The 17,543-nt window shown below is 38.9% G+C and overlaps 1 protein-coding gene across 1 annotated transcript in view; it reads left to right on the top strand.

The window, feature by feature from the left end:
• The window catches only part of C5H9orf85 (chromosome 5 C9orf85 homolog), a 32,422-nt gene extending 15,480 nt beyond the window's left edge, over nt 1-16,942 (top strand). Inside the window, exons 2-4 of the mRNA XM_038401886.2 lie at nt 9,659-9,765; nt 12,955-13,068; nt 13,427-16,942. Of these exons, the coding sequence (XP_038257814.2) occupies nt 9,659-9,765; nt 12,955-13,068; nt 13,427-13,619 (414 nt within the window). The 3' untranslated portion in view covers nt 13,620-16,942. The remainder of the gene's footprint in view (nt 1-9,658; nt 9,766-12,954; nt 13,069-13,426) is intronic.
• The last annotated feature ends 601 nt before the right edge of the window (nt 16,943-17,543 follow it).

Raw genomic sequence — 17,543 nt, 5'->3', positions numbered from 1 at the left:
TTCACATGCCAGTAATACATGTTAACGTTTTTCAGAAGGTCTCTTAGTCTATATATTATAGAACTAAACTATTGTCATATGTAAAGTAAACAAGGTTTTCAAAATGTTTAAGCAGCTTCATTTAAAATTAAATTAAAATGCTGATCTTACGCCACTGGCCTGCTTGGCCCGCTGCCAGCCTGGGGTTCCATTCACGTAGGCCAGCAGCAGGCTGAGCGGGGCCCGCGGCTGGGACCCCGTCTGGCAAGGGGCCGGCAGCCAGAAGCCCAGACCAGCAGCGAGCTGAGCGGCTCAGCACGCTGCTGTGAGATTCCATCCACCGGCTCCTGCCAGCCAGAGTCCCGGCCGCTGGCCCCGCTCAGCCCGCTGCCGGTCTGGGATCCCAATTTGCTCAAAGAGTGGGTACCTACCTTCTCCCTGGTTCTAGCCCATTCTCTCTCTCTCTCTCTCTCTCTCTCTCTCTGCACTAAGCTGAGGGTGGGAGTGCACTGAGCACAGGGCTGGGGGTGAAGGAGTGGGCTGGGGGTTGGCATGTAGGGTGTGGCCAGGAGCTAGAATGAGGGAGGGGGCTCAGGGTTGGGGCAGGAAGTTTGGGTGTGGAGTGCTTACCTGGGAAGCTCCCATTTGGTGCGAGGGGTGGAAGAGTCAGGGTGCAGGGGGGCTGGGTATGTGTGGGGAGGATGCAGGAATCAGGGAATGGGGGGGCTGGAGTGTGTAGGGGTGCAGGGGTCAGGGCAGAGGGCTGGGGGTATGGTTTAGAATCATGGGGGTGCTCCCTGCCCCCTGCCCCCTGCCCAGAGTGGCTCACGGCAGGGAGCTGGAGGGGATATTCCCTGATTCCACCCCCCTTCCCCCAAGCATCAGCTGATTGGCAGCAGGGAGGAATAGGAGGAGGGGCAGGAACCCAGCACAGCGGGGGAGAGGGACCTTGCCTGCTCTGCAGCCGGCAGGACCAAGTTTCTTCACCCTGCCCCCATGGGGGGCGGGAGGGCAGAGAAGAGTGGGCCGGGGCAGGCAGGATTTTTAATGGCACGCTGCAGCCCGCTAGGGCCCCGGTCTGGGTTCAGCAACGGGCTGAGCGGGACTGGCGCCTGGGACCCGGCAGGCAGCAGCATGCCATTAAAAATCAGCTCGCATACCGTCTTTGGCACGCATGCCATAAGTTGCTGACCCCTGCTCTATAGCATGAGCTAAAAGCCAACTGGCTCTTAGCCAAGGCTGCAGAGCAAACTCATTTAACTCTAAGGGGTCTCGGTGCCACTAGATGGAAAGAACATGACACCCAGGTGGCGTGTGGGTTACACAAGCACTGCAGAAGACAGCTTTAAACTGCCTCTCAGTACCTCCTTGCAAGCCCTGCTTTAGGGGGACATTCTGGGGGCAGAGCCACAGCATCTGTTAGAGGCACAGCACAGAATCTCACCCAAGGACTGTCAGCCTGTGGTTTGTAACCACCCTGCCCTTTCCATATTGTTAAGCGCATTCACATTCAGGGATATCCCAGCATAGAAGAGATTGAGAGCCACTGATGTACACCAATCATGATTATGCCACAGGGAAAGCACATCATGCCTGATAGAGTCTAGATACCAGCTGCAGTCTCTTAGGAGAGCCCACTGATTTATCAGCAGACAAAGCTTCTCTGTGCAGGCCCATTCCTAGATGCAAAGAGGTGCAATTCAGATCATCAGTTAGGATGTGTACTTAACCTACTCAGGGACATGCCTGCACATCTTCAGAATGGAGTTACATCCATCAAAACATGGTCTGCAATTCATCCCACTACCTATTGCGATGCGAGCCACTCTATTTGCTCAGATACACCATGAATGACAGATAGCACAGGACCGTCTAAACTTATGTATCAGTGCTATCTGTGGGCTCGCTTTGGTTTTATAATACAGGTCTCTTCTCTTTATTTGTGTGTTTCACTGTAGGTCTGGTAGGGGTTTCCACTTGCACTGCTCAGTCTGTTGAAAACTTTTTCCTGCCCCTATTCCAAAGTACTTCTACTCTTTAAATCTGCTCTACTCAAAAAAAAAAAAAAAAAAAAGTGGTATTGTGTTTTAGGGACCCAAGGTGATAAAATTACTTTCTTGTTTAGGCATCATGCATTTATTTCCATGGTATTTTATCATAAGTTGACTAAAAATATTTGAAAATTGTTAATGGTTATTAACAGTGGTCAGTTTTCCTGATTTTTTTTTAAAGCTTTGAATTGAGTATCAAATGTCAGAGAAATCACACACACGTTGAATGCCAATCTTAAATCCAAAAGAAAAAGGAATCTTCAAATATAACTAAATATTAATTATGCCAGTGAAGACAAGGTAATTAGACAAATGTTACTTATACTTTAGCTATTAAGAAATTGGACTAGTTCTTCAAATTGTAAAGTGATTTGCTGCAAAACAAAATTCAATTGCATTAAATTTATATTACCCTTTGTTAAAGGTTCTCACAGGTACTGTTCATTTTAAATAAAAATCACTGGTACTACTCAGTGCATGTCTTTGTCGGAGAGGACCTCCAATGGGAGCTCTGTAGTTTCATATTATTCAAGCATATGTTGCTGGTAATGCAGAAGACGAGGCATAGCTTTTTTGTCATGTGAGCCAATCACCTGATCTTAACTTAAGGTGAACTTTGGCGTTTCAGTGTAAAGAGGAAAAGTTAAACTATGACTAATATGGGCAGGGCTGGACACTCACTAAGGAAGTGGAGGGATTGGGGAGAATGGGGGAAGAGTTTATCTTTAACTGATATGCCTGTGACACTTGTTTAAAACTAACATACTTCAGAATTGAAAAAAAATATATACAATATGCTGATTGCTTTCGTTGCTGTATGCCAGTTGGTTTCTGCACGAACAGGGCTAATACAGGAAACCTGCTGCCAACAGGAAATGAGCATCATTCTTTTGTTTGGTAATTATAGTGTTCAGTGCTTTATGTCTCCATTAAAATGAACTCAGGGTTTCTCATAGATAAATACCTGTTTTTGAAGCTATCAACTATGAATTATTTCCAACTAGTACTTGGAAAAGTATGCGTTCTTCAGCATTATTACATGCATTGCAATTCTCTTGCGTATGGCCTTTTGCATTCCGAGTACATTACACATTGCCGAGTTGATCTTTGTCATCACTCCAGTAATAAATGTTTCCTTTTCCAGTACCAGTCACAGCATATTATAATTACTGAAGTATCTGTAAGAGAAGCTGACTCCTTTTTTTAAAAGTACACCGCTTAACAATAAGGAACTTCCTTCAACTCAGAAGTGTAGTGTTGTACCTCCGTAACATATTAAAATAGTTGATACTAAAATGCTCTTAGGAATACAAATTACTGCATATTGATTCAGCAGTATGGGGGGAGGGGGGAGAAACTAGTATGCACTGGTTTGCAGGGCTTTAAATTTTAACTCAGACTACAGTACTAAGTTTTTTTGCAATTCTTTTATCCTAAAAGGAGTATGGTTGAGACACCACAGGAAAAGGAGTCTTAGTTAAAAAAACAGCACTCTGGGTTAAAGTACTAAAATATGGACCCTTTCCTTTAAAAACAGAACATTCTGAAAATGACCAATTTGTTTTCAGCTATCATGCTGTAAATTAGCATACAGAAAAGGCACATACTTGAACGTGCCTTTAAAAGCTGGATGGCTAATGTAACAAGTTTTTTCTTCACAAATACAGAATGGTGCTAGGATGTTTATGCTGGGGTGTTATGTAATCCAGGTAAGTGTTAAGTTTATAAGGCCAAGCCCTCAACAGTTAGGAAATACCAAAATTAAGGCTGCTTATACAATTTTAATTTCTCTCTCTTCTACATATGTACTATTATGACAGTCTTCAATATGATCACATGATGTATTTTTTCCCTCTGCAGTTGAATCTTCCTCCTCCATGCTGTCTGGGCACCAGGAGCATTAAGAGAATAGGTGGGACAGTATCAGTGCTCTAAGTTTCAGTGCCTGGTGCCATGTTGGCCCCAAGTACCAGCTATTACAAGGCATGAGAAGGATTTTCCGTGTGGTCCTGAGATAGAGCATGCAGTCAGTCACTGTGTGGTGATGGTGCACGCACTATGCGGTTGACATACAGCTCTTGTGAAAAGATGGAGTGTTCTCGTGGCAGCTAGAATCTTCAGAGAATTTAATTGCCAAATTCTAACAAGTGTCATCTGAGCATTTGTGAACAGACTTTTCAAAGGCTTATCACTTGACAAAATGTGGACAACTTTTCATGAGGATAGCAAAAGTCATCACTGACAGCAGGGCAAACCCGTGCCAAATTTTGTGTACATGCTCCACATTTTGGCATGAAGGCACTACAGCTTCTCAACGAAATGTTTCAGAGTAGCAGCCGTGTTAGTCTGTATTCGCAAAAAGAAAAGGAGTACCTTAGAGACTAACAATTTATTTGAGCATAAATGAAATGGTTGTAAATAAAAAAAATGGATTGAAAAATATTGTTTTCCCCTAATCTTATTCTTAGAAATGGCTGAACTCTTAGTTGAAACTTTTCCAAAACATTCTGTCTTACGCAAACACTCAGCATTGAAAACAGACTTATCGGTTTGTTTGGCAAAGTTGTAAGCATCTGAAAGCTAGGTCTTATAATGCGAAGTTTCGGGCAAATTTGACTATAGGTGGCGCTGCCTACACCACTAATAATAATTAGTTTAGAATAAAAACCCACTATATTTTGAGACCAAGTTTTTATGTTTACTGTACTAAGGTGGAAAGTTAATTGTAGAATGAAGAAAGATAAACTGCTTCTTCAGAAATTTAAAAAGTCATTGTATATAATAGATACTTAAATACAAATATATTCCATGTTAAGAAAATAAGGTTAGTTGCAGTTCCATTAAAGAGAATGGTGAAACTGATGTTGATTTAAGTTGAGCAGGATCAGGCCTGAAAAGCTTTTTAGTTAATCCAAACATGACAATTAGATGAATTGCTTAGATGTGTCCATTCTCCAATCATTTTATGCTGCAGTAGTTATTTTCATAATTATAATTAAAACCTGTAGTATTTAAGTGTTTCTCGTTTGCATAGGAACAATCCCTTCTAACTCCATGATATTTTTTTCAGCTGTAATGGCAGATCCTGAGGGAAAGACTGAGTTTAAGAACTGCCCTTCATGTGAGACAAATGTCTGTAAGGCTACTATACATAATGTCTTTGACGCATTGGTGAGGAGCATTTACTCAACAGATGTTCAATCTGCCTGAAGTTCACCACTTGGGCCCACAAGGATCACAAGTAACCTCCAGTCTGTGAAGATGTAAGAAACTTAGAGCTTCCAGGGTGGAGTTGGAGTGGCTCCAGTCCCTTTAAGTCCTGTTTTGGAGCATGTTAAAATCCAGTTCAGAGAGGTTTTTTTTGTTTTGAGGTGGTAGGGGGAGCATGGTCTGGGAAGCCAAGGATTTTTGGACTTGGCACAGAAAAGTTTTTCCATTTAAAAAAAAAATAAAATAAAAAAAAATTTTAAAAATTAGAGGAAGAGGCATTGCCATCACTCCAAGTCCCCTTTTAAGAAGTAGCAATTCTAGGAGGGAATCAGCACTGAAGACATGAGTGAATAGGTAGATATCATGGTTCAAAGTCTGTGTCTGGGGCAGCCTGAGGCCAAGGGAGACAATGGATTAGATGTCATGGTGACTAAAAACGTTAGCTTCTTGTCTACATTTGTTTCGATTACTTTTACTGCTGGTGGAGCTACCTCAGTCCAAAACAATCACCATGTACACAAATTTCCCAAAGTAAAAAAGGCCTCAGGCAAAAGGAGGAGGAGATGAAGGTAAGGGTAGGGCCTCTAGGTCACGTCTGTGATGTGTCGGGGAGCCAAGAATTGTACCCATCAGAGGAAATATGAATAGTAATAGACTCGATTTTGGGTGTGGGGGAGTACTCTCCAGTTGATCAGTTGCAATGGAAGGCTGAAGGGAAATAGCTTTCTGGGTCTTATTTCTCAACTTGTTTGCAGGACTCTGGGAAAAATTGTCACTAAAGAGGTAGGGATTATTATAGTGTAGAATATTTGCAAAAATATTCAAAACTACTAAGTAAATTGATTGGGCTTAAATCAGGTGGGAAGGAAGGTAAGCTTCTTGTGTTGAGGTAGAATAAAAATGGCTAAGGAGGTCAGAGAACTTAGAGTTGGTATTCCTGAAAGTTTGACAATTCAGTAGATAAAATGGACATGCATTCATCCTGAGTCTTATTAAAAGATTGAACAACCTATACTAAGGAAACTACTACTTTGCACTCTTAACAAGGACATCTATCTTAAGTAGATAGGTATGGAAGATTAAATGATGAGTGTTAGAATACACAACTTACGCTACATATTTAATATTTTAACCCCACAGGTAAGGTGACTCATTACAACTTGTGCAACCTTACTTCAGTCCCACCTTGTGCATATGCATTATGATACATAATATCTAGTTACTAGGGTTGCCAGTTTTGGTTGGACATATTCCTGGAGGTTTCATCGCATGATAATCTTTAATTAAAGATTAATCTTCAATTCCTGGAGACTCCAGGACAATCCTGGAGCATTGGCAGCCCTACTAGTTACAGGATACTGTTTTCCCACAGAACCCTTGCCTTGCTCAGTGTGCAGGATGGACTGTGCTTTGGGGTTGAAGCAGAGTTGTGTACTAAAGGAGACAGTTGTCTGTAGGAATCATGTCTCATGTTACAGAAGTTGAAAGATATGAGAATGAGGCAGGGAAATGTCAGAAAAGGATAGTCTCATGCTTAAAGCAGTTAAATGTTGCCCTGGAGTATTGGATTTTATCCCTGAGTCTATCACAGAGTTCCTTTAGGATGCTTGGCAAATCATTAAACTGAACTTTTCAGTTGGCCATGAATTGTATGTTACTCACTTTCTGGGTCACCTTGAGATATCTGGGGACAGATATACAGAAGTGGTGAGTTCTCACAATCATAGCTGGAGTCCAGCTTTGAACATATTGGAGTGCTATAAAAATGTTAAGTATGTTGAAAAAAAATCAGCCCATTGCCATCTTCAAATTAGACACCCCTCCCCCCCAAATAGTGGACTCTTGACCACTTTTGTCTTACTCTCTGCCTCAGTTCCCCAGCTATAAAAAGGATAATCCCAGTTACTTAACAGAGGGGTGTTGTGAAAATGACTTCATTACTTTTTGTGATGCGATCAGCTACTATGTGGGACTGCCACAGAAAACTTCAATGAGGAAATTAAGCATAAGGTGTGGATGGCATACATTAAGACCTACCCAGGGGCCACACATTTTATGTGAAGGATTTAAGGGGGTGGGGAGTTGAATAACTTTCCATTCACTGAATGAGGCAGCAGGTCCCATGGGGAAAAATGCCATTTAAGGACTGAATCAAAATGCATATGCACAGGCAATCTTAATTCTGGCATTTGCTAACGTTTGAGTGCTTGATATTGTAATATTAAAATGTAGAATTTGTTGGTGGTTTGAAAGAAGAAGTATACAAAATGTTAAATGGTGTAGTCCTAGAGTAGCTATTCTGATGACAGGAACTATAGCTAATATAATGGAACTTAATAGCTATTTATTTTATATTATGCCTATTACCAGGACAGCTACTCTAGGCCTACCTCATTTTAAAAATCATTACATGTGCATACTCAGTTAGTATTGTGAATTAACATAAATGGAGAAAAGACATGTATACCTTGCGACTACTGGGATGAAACCAACATGCTAAATTGCCTAAGTCTGTCACTTATGATCATATCTTTCCATTTTATAATGGTAATATCTTGGAACATAGAGACCCTGAAGTACTCAATTTTTACTTCAAAAACCCCCAAACAAGAAAACCCCAAAACCTTAAAATAGGCGGAGGACACAGAGATTGGGGAACCATTACTACATCTGAATTGCTTTTTGAAATACTACTATTGCAAGAAATTCTTCAACATAGTGTACCGCTTTCTATAACCTCACGTTTTTAGCATGATATACATTTATGTGAGAGAACAGTCATTTACACGCTCTGTCTAAAGTAGGGCATTTGTGGTGGGGCGGGGGCACAAAATGGGACTGGGGCTTCTTGGCACTATCACAGTAGAAACAACAGTAGGATCCTTTTCACTCTGTTGGCTGAGGATGTGAAGAGTGAGAACTCTGCTCTAAGCTCTACTAGTGCGCTCTATGAAATTGAAGCAGATAGAAAGAAAGGAGCCCAGGCTAGAGATGCTGTTCCATAGCTCCACTGGGGAGACTGCTGGTGTGCTCGTCCGCTCCATCATGAGTAGATGCTTCTGAACTGTAATATTTAGAGGTGGTTCAATAGTCAATTGACTTTGTTGCCATTATTTCCAGTTTAATATAATTGAATATAGTAATTGTCATTTAACTGGTTGCCATTGTCTCCTTTTGAAGCTGTTTACAGCAAACGTATGAAATCTATTCAAAAGCATAAGTGTTCAATATTCTGAAAAAACCTTAAATTTTTCATTGTTTTCTTCATTTTAGCCATATTGCACTATATATAGCTTGTAGCATTCATGGCTAATATAGTTATCCACTCATCAAATATTTCAAACATGATATCTTACTCTTGTGTTTAGAAATAGTATTGACACTTTATTGAACGTAAAAGATAAGAAAATCTGTGGTCAGTCTTTCATGGAGACTGGCTTCTATAATGAAACTACCCATGAACAAGAAATAAGTAGCATACTTCTGTGTAATACCCATTATTCAGTCTCCCCATTTAAAAATATTAACAGGTTTGATTTTTCTCAGTTCAGTTCTTAGTGGATAGATGTCATTACCAAAATTAATGTCATTGACAGTCCAAGGTGAAGGAATGATATAAAGAATGTGCCTGATTCAGTCTAAGAAAGGGGAGATGTTTAAGGAAGCCAAGGTTTCCTATGCCCTGGATAATTATTTTCTAGGGCAACTAGTGATGTTTCATATGTACTGTATTCTCAGCCAGTTCAGTGAATAGGACAACTTTCTTTTGCAATATGTACCTATACTAAGCTTTCCCTTATCACGGAAACACTTCTCTAGTTGAACTGATTCATTCCTTCTTAAAAATGAAATTAAATATGGAAGGAAAGCAGAAGGAACTTTTTATAGGAATGAAGTTCATGGTATGGAAGACATTGTGTCCTCTTGATGGTATAAGATGTGGCACTTACATTTCCTCTGTGCTTTTAGAAAAGTTTGAGGCTACCCACAATATACATTATAATTGCTAAAGCCTAATATAGTGTAAATTATAGATATTAAACTTGTAACGGTCTTCAGTGAGCAAAGCTGGTCTCTCAAAATCCATTTCTGTACCAAACACATGCATTTTACTCTGAATGGATGTAGTCTGGCAACATTTACTTTTACTGATTTTTAGGAATGCTTGGAAGCATTCAGTCTCTTTATTACTAACATAAGAACAGGTAAATAGATGAAATCATTGTTCTTGCACTGCCATTAGAATACATCTTCCCCCAGTACTGTACGTGCAGGATATCAAAAGATGATGGATGGAATTACTTCATAAGAGCCTTTTTTTTTTTTAAACTAAACTGATGCATAGTTGCTAATTGGTCGGTTTATAAAAGAAGACACTTCAAGCACAACTTTTTTTTTTTTTTTTTTTTTTTTTTTAGAAAATTAATGCAAAGCTTCATGATGGAGTGTGTCAGCACTGTAAGGAGGTCTTGGAGTGGCGTGTAAAATTCAGCAAATACAAACCATTATCAAAACCGAAGAAATGGTGAGTCAACAATTACTTCACAGCTAATCACTGTACAATTTGTACACCTTTTTTGAGGGGGTGTATTACCACTTTTGGAAATTTCATTTTCATGTGTAGAAGAGATATAATCCCTATTGTATTGAGCTCTAAATTCAGTAGTCTGAAGTTCTAGGAAAGCTTATAATGTTGTTGTTTTTACTTTAAAAAAAAATTAAAAAGTGTTGTGTTCTCTTAAAAGACACCATTGGGTGTCTTTTTTTTTTTAAACTACATATATAGCACCTTTCATTAAAATACCTAAACAGCCTTATGCATCATAGTGCTTATGAGGGACCTAATTATCCTAATTCTCTAAATAGACAAACTAGAGGCACAGAAACATAAGTGATTGTTCCAAGATTGCAAAGTCAGTCAGGGACAGGGAAACATCTCTATTTTACACAAGATTACACTGGGGAGAAAGGGGTGGAATTTTTAACCAGATGAATTTATTTTTTCAATCTTGGACCCTGTCAAACCTCATTCAGTACCACAAAATGAATAGGCATCTGAAAGAGCTATTGGACAGGGGCCTAAAGAAACCCTTTTAGGTCTTAATTCCACTTTTTTAATGCAGGCAGAACTTTGTTTGTAATCAGGTTTTAAAATAAAGTGTTTTGTTTCATAGGAATATATTGTATAAAATACGAATGGCCTCTATGCAGGTGACGAACCATTTTCACTAGTAGATTTTTCTAGTCATTCATGGAGATGGAAGACCATTAAATCAACTTTATTTTCAAAAATTCTCTTCAGTAGCTGAGATAGAATAGATGGTTCTGGCATTTATCAGATCTTCCTTATTCTCAACATATACAAATAAAGACTGCCACTATTACAAACTACTCCTTATAAATGGATGTCACTGAAACTCTGTGAGGGTGCAGAGCTCAGCTTATGCAGATCTAATTGCAGGATCAGGCCAAAATATGTATTGTTAGCTAATAGAATGCTTACTGATGTGCAGGTCACATTAAACAGATTAAAAGAAAAAGGAATGTTTTAAGACTATTTTTGGTGGAGTTGCACTGATGTTTGTTATTATGGGAGAACATTTAAGATTTCAGTAACTGGGGGACAGGGGAGAAGTAAGAATGTTTCAAAGGCAGAAAGGAGCATGAGGTGATACTTTTGATAGAAATTATTGCCTCTTGGGCCTTTCAGGGTCAACCCCTGAAATGTTTGGAACCTTGTGCATATACTTTGCAACAACAGTATAAACTCAACTCTAAATTTAAATAGTGATTAGTATTTAGAAATCCAGTTATGAAAGAATTATGAAAAATTCAGATTTAGCCCAGTCTCAACTGGAGATTAGCATCTTCAGTTGAAACGACTTCATACAATTATACACTGGTGTACATGTTCTAAACTTGAGCTGTTGAAAAACACTACTCTGCAAAAAAGTACACATACACACTTGTGCTGATTTTGCAGTTATTCGCTTCATTGCAGATTTTGGCAGCTTATACCATTTAATTTTTTGTGGATGTTACTTGTAGATTTCAGAATTATTATAGCCTCCACCTAGAGCTCCAAGTGCTAAAACCAAAGTGAAAAAATATCAATTGCTTCATAGTAACAAGGGTTACTTCATGCGTTACTAAGGGTAGATGTTTGGGTGGATGTTTGATCAATTTGGGAAAGCAAACAAACTTGAAGACAAGCTGACATTCTGTTTTTAATTTTACTTTTACTGAATTAAGTTGATATTCAATTGTAAACTTTAATGAGTGACCTCTGTCCACAACAGAAAGCATAATGGGCTGAAGATGTTGAGAGTTTGTGTAATGACAAAAGTCTTTTAGAAAATAAATCTTGAAAATAAATCTTGTGACTTAATTCTGTGGCTAGTTCCAGAAGGTCCAGTCCTAGAAAAGTTGAGTTCCTTTAATAGGGATGGGATAGGCAGGCCTCATGGCCAAAAGAGAAAAGCCTGTTGCACCTTCTGAGTGTGGTTACTGATAAATCTGAATGGAAGGCAAGTAGTGGACATATCCCATTTTTGCCCTCATCAGGAGTAGGAATGCTCTGAAGAGCCCGTTTAGGATTCAATGAAGACTATTGTAGTTGGCCTTCTACTTGCTTTGTTGTCAGTGAGAGCAGCTCCCCCTGCAAGCCTAAAAGTATACCAGCAGTGGCTGCTCTTGACACTTGGATCACAATATTAGTTCCCAAAGCTTTCTTATGGCCTTCCTGGCTTCAGTGGTAGTTTAATTTTAAATTTATTTTCACTTTGAAAATAAATATTCAATGCTATAAAATCCACTTTAAAATGAAAGTTAAATAGACAGCTTGGACATTTTCATGAAAAAAATTCAAGTTTTAATTTAAATTCAAGTCAGATCAATTTTTAACATTACATTTAATCATGCTAGTTACTGAAACAGACCCCCTGTGAGAGAAGCTGTATGCTTAAATTCTTCAAGTGCTGAGAAGGGCTGGCTTTCAGGGAGGTGTTTTGGGCCCGACTACATTACATCAGAATATCTTCTCTGTTTGTCCAAAGAGAAGACATTTGATATATCATGAACGTTTGAGTCATTCAAACCTTCAGGCCAGAGGTCCTCTATCATTTTTATTTTGACAATAGCAACCAAAGCCTCTAAATATTTCGAATGGTGTTTGGAGTAGTACACTGCTTCTTGTGGGTTTGGACTCATCTTTTGGCCATTGAGAAATTCAAAGGTGTATAATGTTCTCTCTGCATTCGTAGTTTGCATTTATAAATTGCACATGTGACTTAGTACTATATTCTGCGTGGACTAATCTTGTCTGATTAGAAATAGGAAATAGGAAATGTTGTACAGCTTTTAAAGCAGTAGACAGCGTTAGTGAACCAAACAGCCTGCTCAAATAAGTGGCTACAGAGATCTGTGTTCTATCATTTTGATAATTAAAAAATTCTTGTTTTAATTTTCCGAAACTGACATTTAAAAAGTTAGAGAAATATGATAGCACAGTCAATTAGTTAACATATTTCTTTAATATTAATATTACATATGAGATTGGCATATACATAGGACTTTATTATTACAGAAAGTAGTCTTCTCCCACTTTGGAGTCTATGAAACAATTAGACTTGTTATTGGAAAGTTTTAAGAATTAATTGAACATTCCAATTTGCTAACTAGCCCATCATTCTAATATTGTTTTCCTTCTTAATAGTGTGAAGTGCCTCCAAAAGACTGTAAAGGATTCTTACCATATTATTTGTAGATCCTGTGCTTGTGAATTAGAAGTGTGTGCTAAATGTGGAAAGAAAGAAGAAATTGTTGTTCCGTAAGTACTTCTCAGAAAGTTTGATTACCTACTTGCACGAGTTGTATCTCATGCATTCTTTTAACAAAATATGTTTGGAAATTTTCATTGTTCTGTTGTATTTCAGGGCACATTTCCTTATGTTAGTATGTGCTTTAAGTAATCGGGACAGGATTCAGTAGAAGACAGCAACCTCAGTCTACAGAAATCGGGGGTGAAACTCCCATTGTCATTAATGGGAATGAGATCAGACCCAATAAGACTTTATTTTAAGTTGCAAAGGGTAAAACCACAAAACCAAAGTTCCCCCTTCTCCACTCCCAGTTTAATAATTAGATTCTGGAAGTCTGTCAAATAAGACTTGTATGTTTCCTTTTAGGATCAGTAAAGGACCACAGAAGATGGAGAATGAGACTACGGGAAATTGCCAAAGAAGGCTCAGTAGAAGAGATGAGTCAGAGGAAAGTGATGAACTGGATTTTGATATAGACTTAGATGGCATGGACGATAAGAATCCTGACATGCTCGAAGAACATTTTAAAAATATGAAGTTTGAAAGGACAGAAGTCTGAAACTGTTCCTGTAGAATCTTATATGAAAGGCTAAAGTTCTAATCAGGAGACTGTACAATTGAAGAAAAAAGTCAAAGTGATACCTGCCTAGTATTTCTGCTATGACAATTCAGTCTGACATTTGAGTGCTTGACACACTGCTAATATAAATGATCCATTTTATATTTGAATTTTATCTCACAAATCTTTATGCAAGAGTGGGATTCCTCAAGAAAAAAATAAGTCAATTTCTGGTATACAGGGAATTATGGAGCCTTTCCACTTCCAGGTCACTGGTTTTAAAAATCATCCTGATTGGAAATGTCTGTCATGTGGTGACTATTCTGTTGTTTGTGCAAAGTGAGTTACAGATCTCAGGCCAAAGTATTATGGACAAATGGCTCTAGCACAGGAAGGAAAGGTAAACTGTCAAAAATAGTGCTAATGAATGAGTCTAGAGACTAAACTACTTTCTTAGTCATGTTAATATGCTCCAGGACAGGGTTCTGTGGAGTACTGCCACTACCCCCACACTTGCTGCTCATCTCTTGTGCGTAAATAGAGGATCTGAATGCTGTTAAGGTACCTCTCATAAGCCATAGTACTTCAACTGAAGTCATGTCATTAACATTTAAAATGTTAAGTGACAAGTTTGTATCCTTAGAAGATTCTCAGTGTGTAAAGACCACAAGACTATTGTTTTTGGTTAGTGTATAGTTTCACACAACTGATTTTTCCTTTGAGCTGTATTTCTAATTCAGTTTGCATTATGATTTGAGAAATAAATAGTGTCCTCTAGTGACAGTCACATATAACTGCATTTATTTTTCAGCTGCACTATTGCCAGGTTTGAACTCTAATCTAGTTCACGTGTGTGTTTTTGTAGGAACAGCCTTTCTGAAATTAAAGCAAATCAGTTTTCTGCATTATGGAGAAAAAGCTATAAAATATGGACTAGAACATCTTAATGGGGAATGCTTAACTAAATTTATTGGAATAGAATAACTCTTTTATTACTTGAATTCAGTAGCTCCCCTTGGTCGTGTGCTTTGCACCCTGAAATACTACTGAAATTAGCAAGTGTTTCATCTGCTATGGCAATAGATCCCAAGGCCAGAAGGGACAAAGTATTAACCAAAATTTTTTTTATTAGAGAGCATTTAAATTAACCACATATGACTCATTATAGAATTGCCCAGTTCTAAGGGACCTGGCTCAGTGTACACAACTGACCTACCAAACAAAGTGCCATCTCAGATGCCCTGTCCGATTACAGTAGCAGTGAGCCACGGAGGTTGAACTTCCTTATACCCCACTTGGAAAGTTAGGAGGTGGAACCCAAATTGTGTGTGGTTTTTTTAGCCCATGTAAGGCAATAAGGGCTGGCTCCCAGTAGGTGGGAACTGCTACACCATGGATTTTTTTTATCCAAGAAATTTGAGCAATTGCCATAGAATCTAAATTGTAAAAGAAATTGCATGCAGGCTGCCAGGGAGCGTTGAGCATAGAAAGGGCCAAAAATGAGGAATAAAATTTGCTTCTTTTGTATAAAGAGCAGCAGCATTCAGAACCAACCTATTCTCTGTGGCCAGCCACATTATATTGCATGGAAACATTTCCCAGCCTTGTAAAAGGTTCTCTTCCCTAACTTGAACGTTCTGTTTAAACAATCGTTTAAATTTCAATTTAAAAAAAGTAAAGGAGGAAGTAGTAGTATAAAGAGGGAAATGCTTTTAAAAGCTCCAAGTGCTTTGGAGACTGCATTGACCTCCTCCGTAGGGAAGTGAGACTTACTGGATTGGATAGTAACTTCTGCTGAGCTAGTCAGTCAGTGTGGCCATGACACCTTCTGGTTAGGGGGCAGAAATGAGAAGACAGAGTAAAAGCAAGTATTTTAGTTGGCTCTATAAACAGAAAGTAGATAGTCCCTCCATATCTGTGCTGGAGTCAGAAGACAGGATACTGATACTAAAGCATATAGTGTGGGGTGTTGGTAAGGAGTAGGTTATTGTAGTTATTAACCAGCTTTGCTGCAGAAACTAATTGCAAAACTTGTAATTATTAAATTGGAGAAGGAGATGAGCTTGTGTTATACATGGACCTCCACACTGGATTCCAAAAAAATGTTTTGAGGAAAGTAGGAAAATTGCATGGAAAAGGAGAAAAGTTGGGAGAGGCATAAAAAGACTTTCATGCAAGGAGAGGTTGAAAGGATTAGGGGATGATAGATATCACAGTGTAAAATGACAAGGGGTTTGGAGAAGGTAAAATAGGTGCTCCTTCATAACACAAGTCTGACAGTCCCAGGCAAAATAATGGAATGGCTCATGCGGCACTGTTAAAGAAGGGTAATATAATTAATGTCAATAAACATGCGTTTGTGGGAAATAGTTCTTGTAATCTCATACAAAAGTGAGAGAGGATTCAAAGAAAAACCAGGAGAATGATTAAAGGATTGGAAAATATGCTTTCTCATGAGTGGAGTTATGAAGATGCCCTGTAGTTAATTTGTCTACAGTAAAAACCATGTTTTTAAACACAGCTACATAAAGTTGTCTTTAAGAGGATATTCTGTAGTGTGTGTGTTGCATTTGAAAATCTGGAGATTTAGTCATGTCAAAACATGCAATTAACTCCCCTTTACTTTACATATCTTATAGCAGGAGAAAAAAATCTTAAGCATCTAGGACAGTAAAATATGAGGTATTTGCTGGGGTTACACTTAAGAGTGCCTGTTTCAGATACATGGGAAGTATGAGCTCTTTTCTGAATTTAGTCAAGTATATTGATATAACAGGCAACTCCACTGATGTGAATGGAATTACTTCTAGTGGTCTCACACTGGTATGAGCTGAATCAGGCTCTGTGGGAGAGATTTTAAGTCAGGACTCAGTCCAGGGGATGAAGGGCTAAGACAGCTTTAAGCCACTTTGCACCCTCTGAACTTGGGCTTCTTCCAGAGCTGGAGAGACCCAGGGCCTGCCTAAATTATGCTGGGAGCATCTAAGATACAGCAGCCTTCTTAGGCCTTCTGGATTGCAGGCTGGCATATGTGTTACACTACATAAGGAGTGTATACACTCCTTAGGTATCCCTCTGCCACTCTGGAATGCCCCTTATACCAGGTGTATTATGGAAGTCTTATGGCTGTCTTTCACAATGCACACACTAGGGGGATATTCCCTATAGTTTTTAAGGGCCCTTTATGCTGCTCTGACCCATTTACCCAGCATAAAAAGAGACCAGACTGAGTGTGAGACTCTTTCACTGAACTTCATATACATAGTGGGCGAGTAACAGAACATGAAGCTGTATCTACTGTCAGTAACCTTTTTAAAGAAAAACACACACACACGGTTTGAAAATGTGTTTCAAAGCCAGGGCACTAATACTTACTTTATTTTCTGTTCCACTAGAGCTCTTTCATGTAATGGTTTTACAAATAAACTACAAACTCTGTAGTTTAAGAAAAATATTCAGCACACAGTGATATTTGAAGACTGTGTGGCAGAAGTGGAAAACAGATTTGAAACTTTTGATGTACAGTCTAATGGGAAATGAGTAGATGGTGTTTGAAGCCTGGGCTATAGGTCAAACCACACTGTTGTCAGAGGACGTCCCTCCATTGACAGCACGGACGTCTGCTTCAGTATGACACTGCCTTCCTTCCTGCTCGCTGATGGCAATACAGGTATAGAGAAAACAAGGATTTGAAAACCCCCTAGTTTTCATAGGTAATTTGGAATTAATTACAGAATAGGGTTTTTTGAAATGGAAACAAGGAAGTTCATTGGATATGAAATTCACTCAGGAGAGTGATTTAAGTATGACAAAACATCCTTTCAGTAAGCAACAGTATTGTTGGGAAAAAACTCACTAATGGTCTGGCCCTTTAGCCTAAGGTTTGAGGAAATCCTGAAGTTGTAGGAAAGTACGTCATGGAAC

The sequence above is a fragment of the Dermochelys coriacea genome, chromosome 5 (genome assembly GCF_009764565.3).
Source record: "Dermochelys coriacea isolate rDerCor1 chromosome 5, rDerCor1.pri.v4, whole genome shotgun sequence".
NCBI classification, from domain to species: Eukaryota; Metazoa; Chordata; order Testudines; family Dermochelyidae; genus Dermochelys; species Dermochelys coriacea.
Note: the sequence above shows the minus strand (reverse complement) of the source record. Positions and strands in the feature narration are given on the sequence as shown.